We start from the raw sequence: 18,044 nt of genomic DNA, 5'->3' as shown, positions 1-18,044 counted from the left end.
ACTTTCACTAAGGATTACTTTTAGAAGCTGGAACCAGTTCATCTCTGGCATTTTTACTTCAGAAATGAGTTAAAATAGTTACTAAAAAGTTTTTGATCAACTAATTGATTAATCCACTAATCATTTCAGTTCTACTTTTGAATCTGCTGAAATTTGCAATCTCTCCCTTCTCAGATCCGGCCTCACATTGCCACTTTACGTAAGTACACCTACGGAAAGCACATTCTGGCCAAGCTGGAGAAGTACTACATGAAGAGCGGATCTGAACTGGGTCCCATCGGTGGCCCCCCGAATGGCCTCATGTAGTCATGTCAACATCCCGGGTCCCCTCGAAGAAGTGGAGGAGTACGACCCCCAAACCCCCCCCTGTTCCTACGAGAGATGCTCCTTAGCCATAGGGGTTAGCTTTTGACATCCTCTGTTATCCCATTTTTGGGGAATTACCAAAAAAAAAAAGAAAAAGAAAAAAAAAAAAAAGACGTCAACTTCACCTAAGAACGCTGTGACAACTGATCCCTGCCACTCTGCCACCCCTGGTGCAGGTCCCCAGAGTGGCCCCCACAGTCAGCAGGCCGATTTTCTTTCCTGGGTAAAGCACAAGCCCATTGTTAATGATGTAATTGATGTATTTCACTGGTTTTCATATTCTCTTGTACATTTAGTTTTTTACCTTGTAAATTCTCTGTAGAAAAAAAAAACGTATACACATTTGCTGAAATTTCCAATTCCTACAATTAACACCAGCAAGTGATTTTATAAGGCTAAACTGAGTGATCCTTTTAAAAAAACAATTCCACTTGTTTTGTAACCAGACTTATTGTGTCAGCTGTTCTAAGTCTAGGCAATTGAATATTATATTTGTATATTATCCCATGCACAGTAAACGTGTTTTCCCATGCCAAAGCAGCTGATGGATTAGTTTATAATATAGCACTACATAGTATGGATGGATTTTAAACCCCTCCGTCCACAGGTGAGTACTATGTGTCCTGTGCCACAGTCACCTGGAGGTCTTTGAGACCCATTTGTGAGCTTGGCTTTGGGGATTGGTGCTTTAGTCCAAGGTGGTGATTTCCAGTGGTGGCTTATTCTTGCCTCATTTTCCAGGCTAATTTGGGGGGAGGGGGTGTTTACCCCAGGAGCTTGTAGTCTGCCTGGTGTAATTATCTGAACAGTTTCGGTACTTAATTTTACAGACTGACCAACCTGAGCTGCTGCATTCACTGAGCCCCATTTGAGCCGTCTGTCCCTCATCCAGGTGATCACTCGGGGTTTATGCAAAATAAAAAGCTACCATTAACTTATAGAAGTAGAGCATGAGGTTTGGTTATACAGTGGGTGTGTAACCTGGTATAATCTTAACATGAAATTACCGTAGTAGGGGGGCTTTTTGTGGGGATAGTGGGGTGGGAGTGGGGTATGTGTTGGCATGCTGTGACAGGTTTTAATCCTTGGAATGATTTTTTTCTTTATCATGTTTTGTGTAACATCTTATCTGTCTTGTACTTTGAGATGAACACTGCCCTAGAAAGGGTATCTTTATGTACTGAATAATCATCTCTTGCGTAGAAGTAGTTTAGCAATGTATAGCATCTTTATGTATGAGTAAATTGTTGCTTTTGGGTAGGGGACTTGCAGCGATGATGGAACCCCCACCGCCTGATGGTCAGTGTAGTCCAAAAAAGTATATATATTGTGAAGTGGAGCTTATCCCAGCATTGTACATCCGAGGTGAAATGAACTAGAAGTAGTGGGATAAGCTGAAGAAAGGGATACTTAAAGAACCTTTTTTTTTTTTAATGGTTCGGTTTTTGTTTTTTAAAACTTTTTTTCATTTGGTTGGGTATGCAAGTGCATCGGTGGAGGCTGGTGGGGCCATCGAAAGCTAAACAATTCACATGTAATGCTCGTAGTGATGGCTTCTTTGCTTCATATGAATAATTGTAGAATACATGTAGTATATGTGCAGTTAATAAGTGTAAGATTATTAGTTTAATTGAAAAGAAATGTCTAGTCGTGGTGTTTGACAGGCCTTGCTCTAAATTTGTAGTGATGCTTTTATTTCGTCTGTACAGTTGTACATTTGTAAACGTTTATGCTGTAAATGGGATGTCTTTTACACTTTTTGGGGAGAAAAAGGCAAAAATGTGCATTTTGATGTGTGTATATTCATCACTCCTTTCCCCTTGAATATAATGTATACAGTTTTATTTGATCAAGTGTTGTTTTAAAGGAAAAAAAAAAAAATGTATGGCTTCACAATCTGGCATGGTTTTTGTTTTTAATCTGTTATGGGAAAGGCCAGCCTCTATTTGTACCGGAGCTGTAACATCCACTGTTAGTCTTTCTGAAGTTTGACAGTTTAAAAAGAAGAAAACAAAACACTCTACTAAAACTGAGGCTGCATTTAGTCCTCTCTGCTACCATGGAAACTTCACAGGATATGACAAGAATTATTTTTGTACAGAAGAGTGCTGTATTTTGGAACAGCTTCTACCTTGTAAGCAAAAGCAATGTAAAATATTGTCAATTATATAAATATGAACATATGAGTTTTGTCACACTGTCAAAGTCATGTACATTTTCAGGTGGCCTTATGTACATTTCCAGATGTTAGATGAAGAAAACAACTCATTTTTGGAAGCAGAATTGTGACTATGATTAAACTGTTCTTCTAACATTTGACCAGCATTGTTATGAATGGTATTTTTCAAACGGTTTTAGCTATTCCCGTAAATAGTAAACGGTTACAACTATCCTTACACCTTTAAACGCATGCAATTTTTTAAAGTATTGTACCAACTTTTTGACAAGGAACTTTTTAAATTCTGAATTTTTAACTGAAAGTGTGATAAATGTGTGTACGGTATTTTAGGTACAATTTTTAGGTACCAAAGTATTTTATCTTATACCTCTACTCCATTACATTTCAATTGGTTTTAGAAGTCTTATTAATTAAAATGAGATCAGCTGTGCATCGTCAAGAGTCAATTGATGGTAGAAACACAGCTGTAGCCTAATCTTGTGTTGTAGAACTTTATACTATTATTGCACTATATTTCAGAGGTAAATGTACTTTTTACTCCAATACATTCCGGCTATACTCCTAGTTAGTTTTCAAATTTCGAGTTTTACATACAAAACAAACGATCTCAAACATATAAAGCATTGTTATAGATTACCCAAAGGTATATGAATTAATTAGTAGCTCAACCTTGCTCTTTCACGACATTAGAATACTGCTAACACATCAATAATACATAAGTCATTCTGTATTACAAAGTCTAGGTTTGTTTGTCTGATGTAGACTTTATTTTTACTCATGTTCTTCTACCATAATGTAGACCTGTAAATGGATAAACATTTAGGGAAGCCAAATATATTAGTATGCATGTATGTAGTCTTTCCTATAGTTTCTTGCAATTCAGTACTTTTAATTTCAGGACATTTATCCAAGTCCCATTACATAATTTTATGATTTAAAAACGACAAAAAAACCAATGAATAGATGTTTTCTTCAGGTGCCCTTTGTAAACCTCTCAAGTTATACATGTTTTATTGGTGGGCGGGGTTTGGGCCGTCCGGGAGAGTCTCGATGTTCAATCAGAACACCTGCGGACGAGGAAGAACAGGACAAAATAAACTGACACCAACTCAACTGCAACATGGGGATATCTGTATCTTTTTTGTTTTTAGCTTTGGGATTAATACATCCTATCAATATGTCGGTAAGTCATTTTCAGTATTAGACCATGGATGTATTAAGAGAACGTGGTAGACACATTTTTAACAGTGTAGACGGTACTTCGATGTCCTGCTCACCTTTCTCACTTCCTGAAGTTAATCAGTGTTATAATACTGTACTGTACGCGTGTTTATATTTACGATCTTATTGTTTTGTTGGGTCTTGTTTTATATTATGAAAAAAAAATGTCTTCTTTCTTTAAGTTTTAGGTAGAGTTGCCGACATTTAATGTAGGCTACAATAGTCGGATTTATTCATGCACATTTCCTTATTCATGTCTATTTAATCAAAAAATGATATTGATTATTGATTAATAAACTAGTTGTCTCAATTCTACATTCATTCTTTACCCACTCGGCATGCAATAGACAAGAGTCCAGCCCTGAGTGGCCAGTCTATCACAGGGCTAACACACACAGACAGAAAACATTCACACCTAAGGAAAAGTTCATCTCGCATTCATGTCTGTAGACTGTGGGAAGAAACCCATGCAAACACTGGACAAAACAAACAAACCATGGATCAATTTCAAGTTAAACACAATGTTAACTGCATCCCTTTAAGCATTAGTCCTGCTTGAGAAATGTCTCCAGCTGGGCAACACAGACAGAATGAAGTACCTAAGACACATTTTATTTTCTGCTAGGGTTTTTCCCAGTATATCTTTTTCATTTTCCAAAACAAATATTATTTTATTCCTCTACCCAATTTTTGGAGTATAGATCGATTTTATTCACTCCCTGTGTATAAAGGTGAATAAAATTTATAGTTTTTATTTCATTAAGAATAGCATGCTTTAATATGGTATATTGGTTACAATGGATACAGGCCATCAATTAGTCTAGCTAATGAATATCCAGCACAGTTTTCAAAATAAATGCCCCCTGTTTAAGAAAGTAGTATTTCAATGGATCGTTTACTTAAAAAGAAATGTTTGTAATTGCTTTTTTTAAGTTTCACGTTGAGCTACTACATTAACTGAATCACTAAAAAAAGTGTTGAGTCCAAACAAAAGATTCTGTGTTCTGTTGCCTTTATTGCTTTTCCAAATAGGTGGAGTGACTTTACCTTTTAATTCGAGCTATAGTCTCTACTCATTACACTTTTATTGGTGATAACGATTGCATCACTATGGGTTTGTCAGCCACAGTGTGCTTTTGAGATTGTGATACTTGAATGGGACTTTGTATCCGAGACATGATTCATGTCTGTATTGTCCTCTTAAGGAAAGTACATTATATAGGCTTCCTTCACCTCTTGTCTGTGTTCATATGTCTTTTTTATTCTATTTTTATTTAACCTTTATTTAACCAGGTAGGCCGTTGAGAACAGGTTCTCATTTGCAACGATGGCCTGGCCAAGAAAAGCATAAGCGTGCAAGACAACATACAGTTTCACATACAATAAAATACAAGAAAACAAAATACAATATACAGTAGGCTATATAAAGTGCAGATTAGGTAGGCATTACAAAACCGGCGCGAATGGAGGCGTAAGGAAGTCAGAGGATATGCAAAAGTGATAAGGTAATAACAACACAATATACATGAATAGACAGTCTGTAACACTGCTGAGATGTAGTGAAGAGTCAATATACAGTTAGTCTGATAATAAGACAGGAAACAATATTGTGGTGGTCTGCATCTTTAAATATCCTCATCCCTTTTTTTCCATGTAATTAGTTTCCTGTCCTTCCTGGAGATTTGGAGGGATCAGGATATGACCTTGACAGTTCTGGCTCTGGGGATTGGTCACAACAAGGTAATGCTGCGTACCACACACAATGACTATAAAATAGTTATAATCTACTTAACGTTGTATCTGTTGGCCATATCATTATTTATTTCCAAAACCAAACACATTATATTTCATGCTCTTTGTCTCGTCAGGTGAAATGGAAAACATTGAGTATCACCCCAACAGCAAAGATGTCAGAACGTTTACAGCAAACGCAGGAGGTGGAACCAAGAATACGCTCCATGTACAGTTGTTTTCACGGCTATCACCATTTCTTCACCTTATAATGTAGATGGCAGAGCAGGAAATGAAGTTGTGCAACTGTTTCTACTTTTGTCTTTAGGATTCTTCAGTCCTGAACTTTGACGGTGCACACAAAGACAGCGGATCAGCATTTGTTGTTGTGGCAAACAGCAAGACTTTCTTGGAGAACAAAGATGTCTTTGCCGGTACTTTGCAGTTTGGCACGCTGAATTTAACAGAGTAATTCACTGTGTGTCTGTATTCTAACTCCGTCATTTATGTTTACAGCTGTTATTGCAGGAGGAGTAACAGGAGTGGCACTTGCAGCTGCACTGGCAGCACTATTAATCTACACATGGCATAAGAAAGATAATGGAGGATACATTCTGGGCCAGCAGAGGGCTTCAGACGAAGATTATCACAGACCTGACAGGGAATAAGTTGTTGTTTAACTTAAAACTTTCACAATAATGTTTGTGTTCGAAGGCAATGATTCTCAATGTAGGGACCAGGGACCCCAGGGGTCTGTGGCACTTTGTCAGGGCGTCTCTGGAAAGTTTTCAAATTCTTTCATTTAAATTATCATGATATTAGTCTGGATCGACGACAGTTCATTTACCGGATAGTTTCCGGCGCTGACAGTAGTTCCACCGGATGTCCCTCACCTTCTGCTTTCTTTGTGTTTACGTTCTAAACTCTGGTCACTTTGAGAGCAAATTACGTTAAACCATATCTATATCTAGATCATTTAAACCGCTCACGTTACTGTATTGTGTGAACAGTTAACTTCATTTAATATTGTATGTGGCGTTTTCTTTAGCGGGGTGCAAATGTTCCACCAAAACAAGTTCCTTCCCGAGACTATTTTGCAGAGCCACCGTCGCTCCATGTGGAGCTTAGCGCAGCCCATGACCATTGTGATTGATTTAAAGAAATGCAAACAACCCCGACCGTTTTTTTTTCCTCCTATCCAGGAGTTTATTTTTTTTTACAAAAGGCTTCATAGTTCAACAAATATTATTTTAATTTTTAAATCTATAATAATAACTACTATAAAAATTACTTTTTAATCTAACAAACCTGTAACTCTTACAATCTGCAAATATGTCAAATAATAGATTTCCATTTTGTTGTTCTTTTACATAACTCAGACTATAGAAGTGTAAAAAATTGTCTACATTGAATCAGTCCAAGGGACATACAGATGGGGGGCCCCGGTATAGTCTCTATCTTGTAAGGGGTCCATGAGAATTGAGAAGCTTCTGCTCTAAGGTGTTCTAGGGTTCTTGCACTTAATGCACATGTTTTTGCAGTTCATTGATAATTTATTTACAGTATATTAATGACAAAATATGAAGAATTGTCTTTATTTACTACCTTTAACAAAGATTTGAGATTGCTTGATTGTACACAGGGCCATAGTAAGTAACACTGAGGATAATGAGGTTTTGCTACTCAGTTTAACTTTTTGTGGAAAGCAAGTGTAGTCAGCCAGTGCATATAATCTTATATGACTTATGTTTATGGTTGAAAGAAGATGGCCAAAGCTGCACTATGTAATTAATTAATTATTAACCATGTATAATACAGTTTGCTATGTTATTGTTTTAAAGTGGCAGCTTTTTTCAAAACATTTTTGTAGCATTTAAGATCTAGAGTGACTTCACCAGAATGGTTTTATACAGAAAATGCTTGTATTTTTATGGAAGACATTTGACATGTAACAGTAGAAAAGCACAGATGTAAAAAAAATAAAAATAAAATAAAAAATAAGAATGATTGCTGAATTCCATTTAGCTGCCTCCGTTTCATGGTGCTGGTATTGTGCATGCTGGCTCACTGTCACACCGTCGCATCTCACTGGGACACTTGAATAGAACAGAGCCATTATTAACCTCATCAGTAACACTTGTGCTTTTCCTACTATGACAAGTCAAAATGTCTGCTATGAACATCTCCCTTTTGTAACATACCAGGTGTAACAGGGCCTATCAAAGCTGCATGCAGGACTAATGCATTTTTCTAAAATCCTGTCTACAGCTCTGGTTGTACCAAACATAATTGATCCACTGTGACAAAAACCCTCAGTGTTATCCCCCATTACAGTCAGAGAAATAGTCCATGTGATATGAGATATGAATGAAGAATCTGGGGGAAACTCATTTAAGGGTGTATATTAAATGTAAATAACAATGAATTATAAATTTATGAATTATGATCGGCTGCTACTATATAACACATTATCTCGTCTAGATATGTGCCATATATATATATATATATATATATATATATATATATATATATATATATACATATATTGAGAGTATACAGTTTTTTAAAATGTACGTATGACAATGACAGGATATTACGGTATGTACATGCTATTGTATTATGCTATTGTATTATACTATTATTATAACACCACCTGTTCACCACAGCCTACAACCTCCCTTAGCTAAACCGAGTAATTTCTGTAAAGTGTGCTTGGGTGTCGTGAAAGGCGCTATATAAATAAAAGGTATTATTATTATTATTATTATTATTATTATTATTATTATTATTGCACAGTGGGTGTTACACCATAGTACAGTAAGATGACTGAGGATTGCAGTGGTTTTTGAATGTGACATATGTATATATAAACAACCTTAAAATAAAGTTTTGGTTTTAGCTAAAAGGCCCTCTATAAGACGGGGCCTCGAGATTGGGTCAATAGTGCAAGTGTTGCCTTATAATTTGCTTTAGCAGTATTAAAAGAAAACAATGAAATTATTACAATTTGCCCCGCTGGTCTGCTGAAGATCTGGTACCCTGGGGCAATCCAGACTATCCTATTAAACGAAAAGCTAATAAGTGGAGTTTTTTTGTTAAACTACATACAATATAAAATACATTGATTTTTTTGTATCACCTAGCTCTAACCTGGCCTGAAGCCAATTGGTTTAAACTCCTGTCTGTCAAAGGCCTCTGGTCCCGCCTCTTACTGCCCGTCAGAGCGTCTGTTTTTATCCGCGGTGTCGCGCAGGTTGTCAGGGGAAGTGGTGGGCGTTCCTCAGTGTTCGTTCGTTCGCTGGCTGTTGATGCTGCGAAGATTATTTTCCGCCACGACAAGCTCTCCCGATGTTTCTTCCTACGCTTGTGGAGGACATGCATCATTTTAAACCAAGTCGAGACAGATTGTACACCACCAGGTGTTGTGGATGTTGCCATGTCCGGACGGGGACCATCATCCTGGGAACATGGTACATGGTACGTAAAATGGTTGATGGGGGACAAGCCAATGCTAGCTAGCATTGCCTATCAACTGTTTTAAGTTTACTAATATACGTGCTATATAATGAATGCCAACCAGATTGTCTTAATGTGGTTATAATGACTGTTGGCGGCAGATCCCATGTTAGCTAGCTAGGCGCTACTTTCGACCATTTTAAAACAGCCGTTATATGCCGAGTTGACGGAACTCTATAGCGTTAGCATTAGCCTGCTATAATTTCAGGTTTGGTCAAGGGTTAGACAAACCTAGCTAGCTAGCTAACTGTTTCTATCGATACAACTTGCCCAATCTTGAAAATGCAGTTGACACAAAGACAAGTAGCAGATACCTGCTGGCTACCAGCACCCGATTGGGTTCAGAAGGGTTAAAATATGTGACATTTTGACTTAACGTTATGTGGCACGTTAGCGCAAGCTAGCCGACATTACGCTGACTTACTAACGTAACTAACGTTAACTGTGTTGTCAAATCATAACAAGCTTGACTATGAATGAATCCACAGTAACAGCTTATTTGCTAGAAAGGGACGCAGGTTTTAATCTCATTTATGTTTTATACGGTATTTCTCGTTCCTGCAGCACTTTCATATAACTCACAGCTTAACTAATTCTCCCTCTCGTTTTTACCACGTCACATAACATATGTTCCTGGATTTGGTTGCATTTCAAAATCCTCAACTAGCTGGACAATAACGTTACTTGACTCGTATAAACCCATGAGCCGCGTTGCTCTATTTCCACGAAATGTCAAACATGCTGCAACACACAAGGAAACTGAAAATCGTTTGCTGGTATAATGTAAAGAGGCTCAATGGATTACAAACAGAAATCTACATATTCAAATAATAATTGAAAATTCTTGGGAATATTTATTCATTTCACTGTGTTTATCACTTTGGTTTGAAGCCACTCGGAGAACAATGAAGAAAAAATAATATAAATACAAAAATGAAACAAAAGCAAAACACAATTGCTGGGAAGCAAACAAAGAATCCCACACACTGTTCATCACTTGTACTCATTCATTTGATTTCGGTCCTCAGACCTTCAAGCAAAGCGAATATATTTTAAAGAGTCAAGAGTTTTTGATCATATTTGTGACTGCTAAAAAGACTTTATGGTGTGCAAGACCTTTTCTGAAATGGCAACACGGAGAACACAATTGCTGAAATATAATATTACAGTTATAATTATGATACTTGATGGTCAGGCTGATCAGGCTGCTTCCTCTAGTCTGTCTGTACAAGTGTACAGTACAAGTTTCTGCAGTTGTACCAATTTGACTTGAATTATTATGTTCTCTTCACCTAAATTATCAAGATTGCATCTCACTAATAAATGTTATGCTTTCCCAACTCTCTTCTCCTTGAATTCATCAGAACCCATAAACTGATAAACACAAGCACTTAACAAGACTTCTCTGCCGTTAAATCCGCCCTACATCGAGTTGTAGATACGATTTTGGTCTAACAATTGGCGTGTTGTTTTGTTTAGGATGTTCTTGTTCCAGCTTGTTAGTTTTTAGTTCCACCTCTCAAACGCTAGTTTCTCAATAAACGAGTAGTCCCACTTATTTTTAGTATACCACAATAACTTCCGATTACATTTTACAACATTGCCAACTGTTTTTCATAGCATATAATAACTTTATTTTCTTCCATCCAGACAACCAGTAGTTTCCGTTCACGCCAGCATGTATAATGTCTTCTTCACAGTACCAACTGTATCTTGTGAATGAAAGGCCTCTCAGTGGCTTGAATGCTTGAGCAGCCAAGTTGACTACCCCACAATATTAACATGAACTGAAACCAATGGCTGACTTTAAGGGAGGAATTCAATCTAAAACATATTCCAAAATGTTGTAAGTGATGTGCTATAACATGTAAAAGTACTGCTTTCTTTTTTTCTCCTTTCTCTCCTCAGGTAGTCAATCTGTTGATGGGCATCCTGCTGACTGTAGCTGTGACCCACCCCGAGAACGTGCCCACTATTGACTTGCAGTATGAGGTCATTGACCATTACTTTGCCTCTGACAGGATGTCTGGTAAGCAGTGAAATCTACATAAGAATTACTGTAAAAGCTAACAAACTGCATTGGAAATTGTATTGAGTTTATCAAACATTAACACACCAAACGCATTCTGTCATGATTTTCCCACTGAAACCGCAGAAGAAAAAAAAAAAAAAAATTCTCTGCACCGGAGTTAGAAGTGTATAGCTGCTTTTTTTTCACTAACAGATGAGCAGCAGTTACGCTGAGGTTGAACATGTGATTCATCTTCCACGGGAGCACAACTCCCCCACTGACTGCAAAACAAAACAACCCATAAGGATAACCGATCACTGCTGTGCTGTGTACATGTCTGAAAATGTTTTTATTGGTGTCATGTCCCTGCGGTTGTTCCTTTGTTTTCTTCATGGATTTATGTCTGTCCAAGGTATTTGTTTGTATGTGCCAGGGCAGAGCTGGCAGGGCTACCAGAGTGCCTTTTCTTTCTAGCTGGCGGTTGTTTTGTTGGTTTGGCTTGGTGAAGGCTTCTTAATTTTTCTGAAATGGTGACTCAGCGGGAGAGCAGGGGAAACAACCATGGTGGGTTGACCTTCCCACAGCAGGCTCATGCCAGCACACAGAGCAGTGGAGGTTGTGTACAGCCTGCAGAGGCAATGTTGGTATATAAGTGCAGCTTCATAAGGCTGCACTCGTTTTATTCCAGGCCATGTTTAAAAGTCGTTTAACTAATACAAAGATAACATGGTCTCTGGTGTTTAGTTTGGATTAAGCTGAGTATTTGTCTTTAAATGTATTTTACTAAACTACAAAATGCCAAATATTCTCTGGTGGCAGGTTCAGGGTTCATACGTTTTGGAAAAACCTGGAAAAGTTATGGAATTTGAAAAATGCAAATTTTTGGAAACATAAAAAGACCCAGAAAGTTTTGGAAAAGTCATGGAATTTTTTTTTTTTTTAACACAGCATAATAATATGTAATTAATAAATGTATTTCACGTCGTCCTAACCTCACCGTTCTATTCGGGGAGTGATATTACGACCCACTATGAATCACATAAATTGTCAGTCATTTTATTGTTAAACCTCTGAGGGTAAACTTTAACAGAGATTTGTATTCTTATTGTATAATGTCGACTGACATTTTCAGGAATACATAGTCATGGAAATTTGCCAAAAGGTCATGGAAAAGTATTGCATGAACCCTGCAGGTTCTCCAAATCTCCAATTTTCTGCCCCTCTTTTTGAAAGTGAACAGAATATCTTAAAATTTGTTTTTTTGATGCTCCAGACAGTCCTCTGACCGTTTCATATATTGATGCTCAAGTTGTTCTGCTTGAGCTACTGAATAACAAAGAAATGTCTTCGGACCGCATTGCTGCAGTAGCTTTCTCACCAGCATCGTCTCTCCAGTGCAACAGGCAGAACAGTTTGAGGAAGCGAGAGACTGAGTGATATGAGGATGTGAGGATATGAAAGGCAGGCCTTTTAATTATCCCGGGCTGAGTTTCATTGTGTATTTACCGACGCTACGCAGCTGAGAGGGAGAGGCTTAATGCTTCCTGGTCTTTAACACAGTTAGCTGGAAAGAGAGAAGCCCTGGAGACTGTTCACTTACACTGTATGTAAATCACTGCTGCTTCAAAGAGAGCAGGCGAATATACATTCACACACACACACACACACACACACACACAGATATATACATACAGTAATGGTTAATGTGATAAATCAATCCCTGCATTTATTTATTCTCACATTTTCCTTATACAGAGAATGCCTGTGTTGGATTTGCCATCTCTCTGCTGATGCTCACTATCAGTGCCATGATGGTGTATGGAGCCATTACTGTAAGTCTGCACAGTGGATATGGTGTCATTTTTAATTCTCTTTTGACAGCATGGACTTAATTTAAAGTGCTGTCATTGTTTCTTATGCTAATATGTAATCCCAGAATGTGCATGCATAAAAAAAAAAAAACATTGCTTTCAAGTTGTATAATAATAGCACAAGAGTTAAGCAGTAAGCAAGACGTTACACGAAATACCAAAGCACCCTCCCCTGTTTGTTTTTTTTACTCTAGTACATTTTAGCTGGATGTTAAAAAAAAGAATCCCGATGCAGTGGTAGTGTAGCGAACAATGCTATGTTCTCACTGCCTGTCATCTTTACCTCACAGGGCTGCCTGATGGCATCAAGACTGACAGGTTTGATAGCCTTTTGACGTGGCCCTGCTTTAAGCTGCTAGTTGCTATGACTGCACAGTTAAAGTGTGTATCTGCAGGCTGGCTGCTCAGTCACAGTCTATGCAAGAGTTATGCTTTAGCTGTGCAAGTACATGCTCCCAGACAACAGTAGTATAAAACCGTTTTTCCAATACAGTACAGTGTGGCGGCGCGGAGCCGTGGTTGCTGTAGTGTCCCAATTAAATACCTTAAATGTTTGAACCATTATAACTATACCAAAGCTATTCAGAACATTGCTACATAATGTAGGAATGGAGAGTAGGAGTATAAGAATGAGTATACTGTGCTTTTGATAGAAAAAAAAAAAAAAACTAGAATCCCTGTAGAGATTCTTGTAATGTGACTCAATTAAAGGACCGCTTTGCTGATTTTCAACCTTCCCCAAGTCTTTTACAGTAAGACGTGCTTAATATACACAGTTACAATGTCAGCACTCCCTGTCTCTGTAGGCAGGCTCTTTTTTATATTCCCCAAACCACATATGATGATGCAGCCACAGCCTGAGCTGAAGGAAAAATCTTTTCAATCCAGGAAAACTAATTAGACATGTAAGCCAAGAAAACCAAGGTTAGAAATTTAGAATTGGAACACACTTTAAAACATTGAAAACGGTAGTGTTTCTGGTTGCTGCTCAGGCTGTGGATGCATCCTCATCTGTGGAATGTGTAGAAGCAAAAGAGCCTACCCACTGGATATGATAGATGTGTGTAAGCATGTTAATCTCAGACATATTGACATAAGGTTGGAAAAAATGCAACATGGTCCTCCTTGTACACAATGACCTCAAAACAGGATCTGCCTAACTGATGAGTTTAACATGACTCACCTGTAATTGTTTTCCTTAGCATCGTGACGGCTGGCTCATCCCATTTTTCTGCTACCAGCTGTTTGACTTTGCTCTGAGCTGCCTGGTGGCCATCAGTTCTCTCACCTACCTACCCAGGATCAAGGACTATCTGGACCAGCTGGTCAGTGCCAACAGTCCTACCAGTCCACCGTCTGATCCAGTTGACATTATGAGCTCCCATGTTTATTTTACAATAGAGGACCCTGACAACACAGGCAACAGAATACAGTGTCTATAGCTACACCTCATTGTTCTCATTTTTACCAAACAAATACTAAGCTTTATGTAAAGGAGTGAAGGTATTTTAATGTCAATCTTTTATTTCCTCCTACTAAAGCACACTGTTGGCATTTAAGTAATATAATAAAATAAGATTCCACGCTCATAGAAAAAGAGAGAAATGTGGAAAAAGCAAATGAGCTGCTGTCAAGTCAGAGTCCCTTTTTAAAGTAATTAGGAAAATCGTTAACCGATAAACTAGTCTGTTTGCACAATTTCCATTAATTGTATTTTGTGTAACTTGATTTCTTTTCAGGAAAAATCAAATACAAACACTCGATCTAATATATTTTTCAACAAATACTGAAAAAGTCCCACCTATAACATGTCACTGTTACAACTGCTTTTTTTTTTTTTTTACGGATTGCATGGTAACGATGGCGATGTGAGTTGAATAAGTATAAAAAGGTCTTATTGATTATCTGACGTCTGTTCTTGTCTTCCTCAGCCGGATTTCCCGTACAAAGACAACCTTCTCTCTCTGGACTCCAGCTGCCTGCTGCTCTTTGTGCTGGTCTTCTTCGCCTTCCTCATCATCCTCAAGGTAAAAATGATTGCTTATTCATGTTCATTTAACTTATATCCTTCTAAAGCAAACTAATATAAAAATAAATCGAATATGGTATGATGAATGGATATTAGTTGCATGTCTGCGGATTCAGTAAAAGGGTGAGTGTAAGACATGGTAAACACAGCTAGCATAGCGCCGTTTACCAACTACTCTCCATCTGTCCTATTTAGATTTCTCCAGGCGTATTTAAATGGGGAAAAGAGACATTGTGGTGTAATGAGTTGAGGAATTGAAAGTGTTTGACTGTCGAGTCACACAGCCCGATTAAACCATAAAATCCAAAATACTTATCTTTGCTTTCCAGTCTTACCTGATCAACTGTGTGTGGAACTGCTACAAGTACATCAACAACAGGAACATGCCAGAGATTGCTGTCTACCCGGCCTTTGAGACCCCTCCCCAGGTATGCAAGCTGTTTGAGTTACTCTGGAATTGACCGTTTTATGAGTAGTATCCCTTGTCACAAAAACACAGTTGATACTGTCAGATGCAGCAATATGTAATGCTTAAGTGAAGCCAGCAGGTGGCATGCCTTCCACACATTGACAGTCTGAGAAGCCAAAAGGGGACACTAACACAAAAAGTGTTAGTGTATTAACTAACACTTTATGCATTTATGTTTACCTTGTCAGGGGAAAAAAACATTTATTGCCAGCTAAAGATTTATATTATAAGATGTTAGACTCATTACTTCCAGTTTTCCAAATCTGCTTTTATAAAAGAGGTTTAAATGTTTCAGAATTTTCTCGCACATTAAAAAGTTGAGTTTTACTGTTGCAAGAGTACACACTTTACTGATGTTTACACTAAACTAAGTCATCTTGTGGTGAAGTAAACTCAGGATTAAGGTTGAAACTATAAAATGACCCCCGTTATCAATTTGTCTGCCTGTTATTTTGTCAATGAATCAATTAATTGTTTGGTCTATAAATCCCAACATTTTTATAATTAGTTTTTGTTCACAATTTCCCAAAGCCCAAGTTGCCGCAAATTAAATTACTAGTTTTGTCCGACCAACAGCCCAAAACCAGCACGTTTACTATCATAGAAGACAAAGAAAACCAGCAAACGTTCGAATTTGAGAAGCTAAAACCAGTTAATTTCCCTCATTTCTGTTCAAAAAATGACTTCAGACCATTACTTGACCATCGAAATTGTGGCAGAATAATTCAGCAGATTACTCCATTATGAAAATAATCGTTAGTTGCAGCCCTAATCTGCACCCACACACTCTTCTGATCTGTGTGCATCTAGACTTCTTTGCTCCGAAACATCACTGTTTTATGTCGAACCTAAATGTTATATTATATATATTGTTAAAAATCTTGATATAGGCCTTTTATGATTTTTAAAGTTTTGTTTTCTTTCTTTCCTCTCCAGTACATCCTGCCCACCTATGAGATGGCAATGAAGATGCCAGAGAAGGAGCCACCTCCCCCTTACATGCCTGCTTAAGCACCAGCCCTGTTGCCAAAACACACACACACATGCACAGACACCCACACACCACCATATGCATTCCTACCTTCCCTCACTAAACCTTTCTGAACACCCCTGACCTACTTGTGTATGTGTAAGTTCACTGATAATGTTTTATTCATCCCTACCCTCTGTATTTCTACAGAGCATCTGTAAAGCATCATGGAGGTGTGAGAGGAGAAAGTTGGAACTGAAATCTGTGTGAAATGAATGAATGAATGAATGAATGAATGAATGTGATGTTTGAAAAGCAACGGAAGCTTCCAGCCCACCCCCCCCCCCCCTCTGGCCTTTTTTTTTTTTTTTTTAAGTCTTAGTAAAAGGGATAAATGTAAAAATGTAATTGCTTGAAATGCTATCATCAATCCAGCACCATCCTATCTATAGATTGATATATGACGTGTAAAAACAAACTATTATGACAATCCACTTATTATAGCTCTTATTGTTTAATTGTGTTACTTTTCCCCCTACTTATTAAGATCTAGACTATTCCATCTCAGTCATGAATGGATTCTGTAGCACTTTTGCATCTGTTATTTATTTAGCTTTGCTGTGGTTCAGTTCACCGCCACCCTTGACATTTTCATCACTCTCTGCTGCGTGTTAGCAAAGCTAGTGAATTGTTTCTCAGCTGAGACTGAGAGACAGATGATGGATCATTTTCTCTGCTTCTCTCTCACCTGACATCTGGAGCAATCTTGTGAACATTAATAGTTGCATGCTTATCGACATCCTCCTCATTACTTTACTGGTAATATGATTTTATCCTAGCAGAAATACTTTTGACTTCAATAAACGTTTCAAAACATTTTATATCTTCATGAATCTTTTGTTCATGTCCAATATGCTGAAGTAAATTCAAAAGAGATTAATAGCAAACGGGTGTATGTGAGAAACAATCCTACCTCAAACTCAGACAGGCTTCTAGTTGTTGAGGAGCTTTCAATTACTCACATGTTAATCAGCAGATTGAGTCTGCACAGTTGTCATGGAAATATTCCATACAAACAGTAACGCATTTGATTTGAATTTGTTGTTTTTTTTAAACTTTGTGTTGTCAACCTTTTCACCAAATTATGGACCTACAATATTGTGTTGCTAAAAGACTTAATTGTACCTAATGACTTACAATATGAACCAGAAGATCAGGTGTTGCTTGAACTAGTGCTCCTTATCAAAAATGGGTCCTTTAATATTTTTATTTATGTAGTGAATTTGGGGGTTTAGCTGTTTGGGGCAGGTTACATTCTGTGATACAACTCAAGATTTTACAATTTGACTAATTTACACATTTACAAATACAAAGTTCAGCATTTCTTTACCAAGCATTCCTGGCAGTGTGGGGAATGCTTTGAAACACAATTTAGACCTTCATGGTGTAAATGAATGTATGTATTTAAGTATTATTGAACAGTTCACTGAATTAATAAAGTATGAAAATCTAATTGGAAGCCTTTTTGGCAGTGGAAAGTGGTGCGTTTGGGGGACTCGTGATCTAAAACATCCTTACAAATCAGTGAAATCCTAGCTTCGGTTCTGAAGCAAATTGGATATGCAGAGGGGGAAAAAACATCGATATAAAGGGACAGATATTTCGATCGTTTTCAATAACG

At 37.6% G+C, this 18,044-nt stretch overlaps 2 protein-coding genes and 1 pseudogene across 3 annotated transcripts in view; all 3 read left to right on the top strand.

The window, feature by feature from the left end:
• Positions 1–2,683, top strand: part of LOC144533838 (apolipoprotein B-100-like) — a 47,818-nt pseudogene extending 45,135 nt beyond the window's left edge. Inside the window, exon 50 of the transcript XR_013503473.1 lies at positions 175–2,683. The product of XR_013503473.1 is annotated as an apolipoprotein B-100-like (transcript). The remainder of the gene's footprint in view (positions 1–174) is intronic.
• An 895-nt stretch (positions 2,684–3,578) lies between these two features.
• Positions 3,579–8,261, top strand: LOC144533052 (syndecan-3-like). Its single transcript, XM_078274143.1, has 5 exons — positions 3,579–3,728; positions 5,428–5,506; positions 5,635–5,726; positions 5,826–5,931; positions 6,014–8,261. The coding sequence occupies exons 1-5, from the start codon at positions 3,666–3,668 to the stop codon at positions 6,163–6,165; spliced, it is 492 nt and encodes a 163-aa protein (XP_078130269.1). The 5' UTR covers positions 3,579–3,665; the 3' UTR covers positions 6,166–8,261.
• Positions 8,262–8,743: 482 nt separating this feature from the next.
• laptm4a (lysosomal protein transmembrane 4 alpha) lies at positions 8,744–17,239 on the top strand. The gene is made up of 7 exons (XM_078274860.1): positions 8,744–8,974; positions 10,922–11,042; positions 12,780–12,856; positions 14,098–14,220; positions 14,827–14,922; positions 15,254–15,352; positions 16,330–17,239. The coding sequence occupies exons 1-7, from the start codon at positions 8,846–8,848 to the stop codon at positions 16,402–16,404; spliced, it is 720 nt and encodes a 239-aa protein (XP_078130986.1). The 5' UTR covers positions 8,744–8,845; the 3' UTR covers positions 16,405–17,239.
• Positions 17,240–18,044: the final 805 nt, after the last annotated feature.

This window comes from Sander vitreus, chromosome 18 (assembly GCF_031162955.1).
Source record: "Sander vitreus isolate 19-12246 chromosome 18, sanVit1, whole genome shotgun sequence".
Taxonomy (NCBI): domain Eukaryota; kingdom Metazoa; phylum Chordata; class Actinopteri; order Perciformes; family Percidae; genus Sander; species Sander vitreus.
The sequence above is the reverse complement of the archived record's forward strand: the minus strand, read 5'-3'. Positions and strand labels throughout refer to the sequence as shown.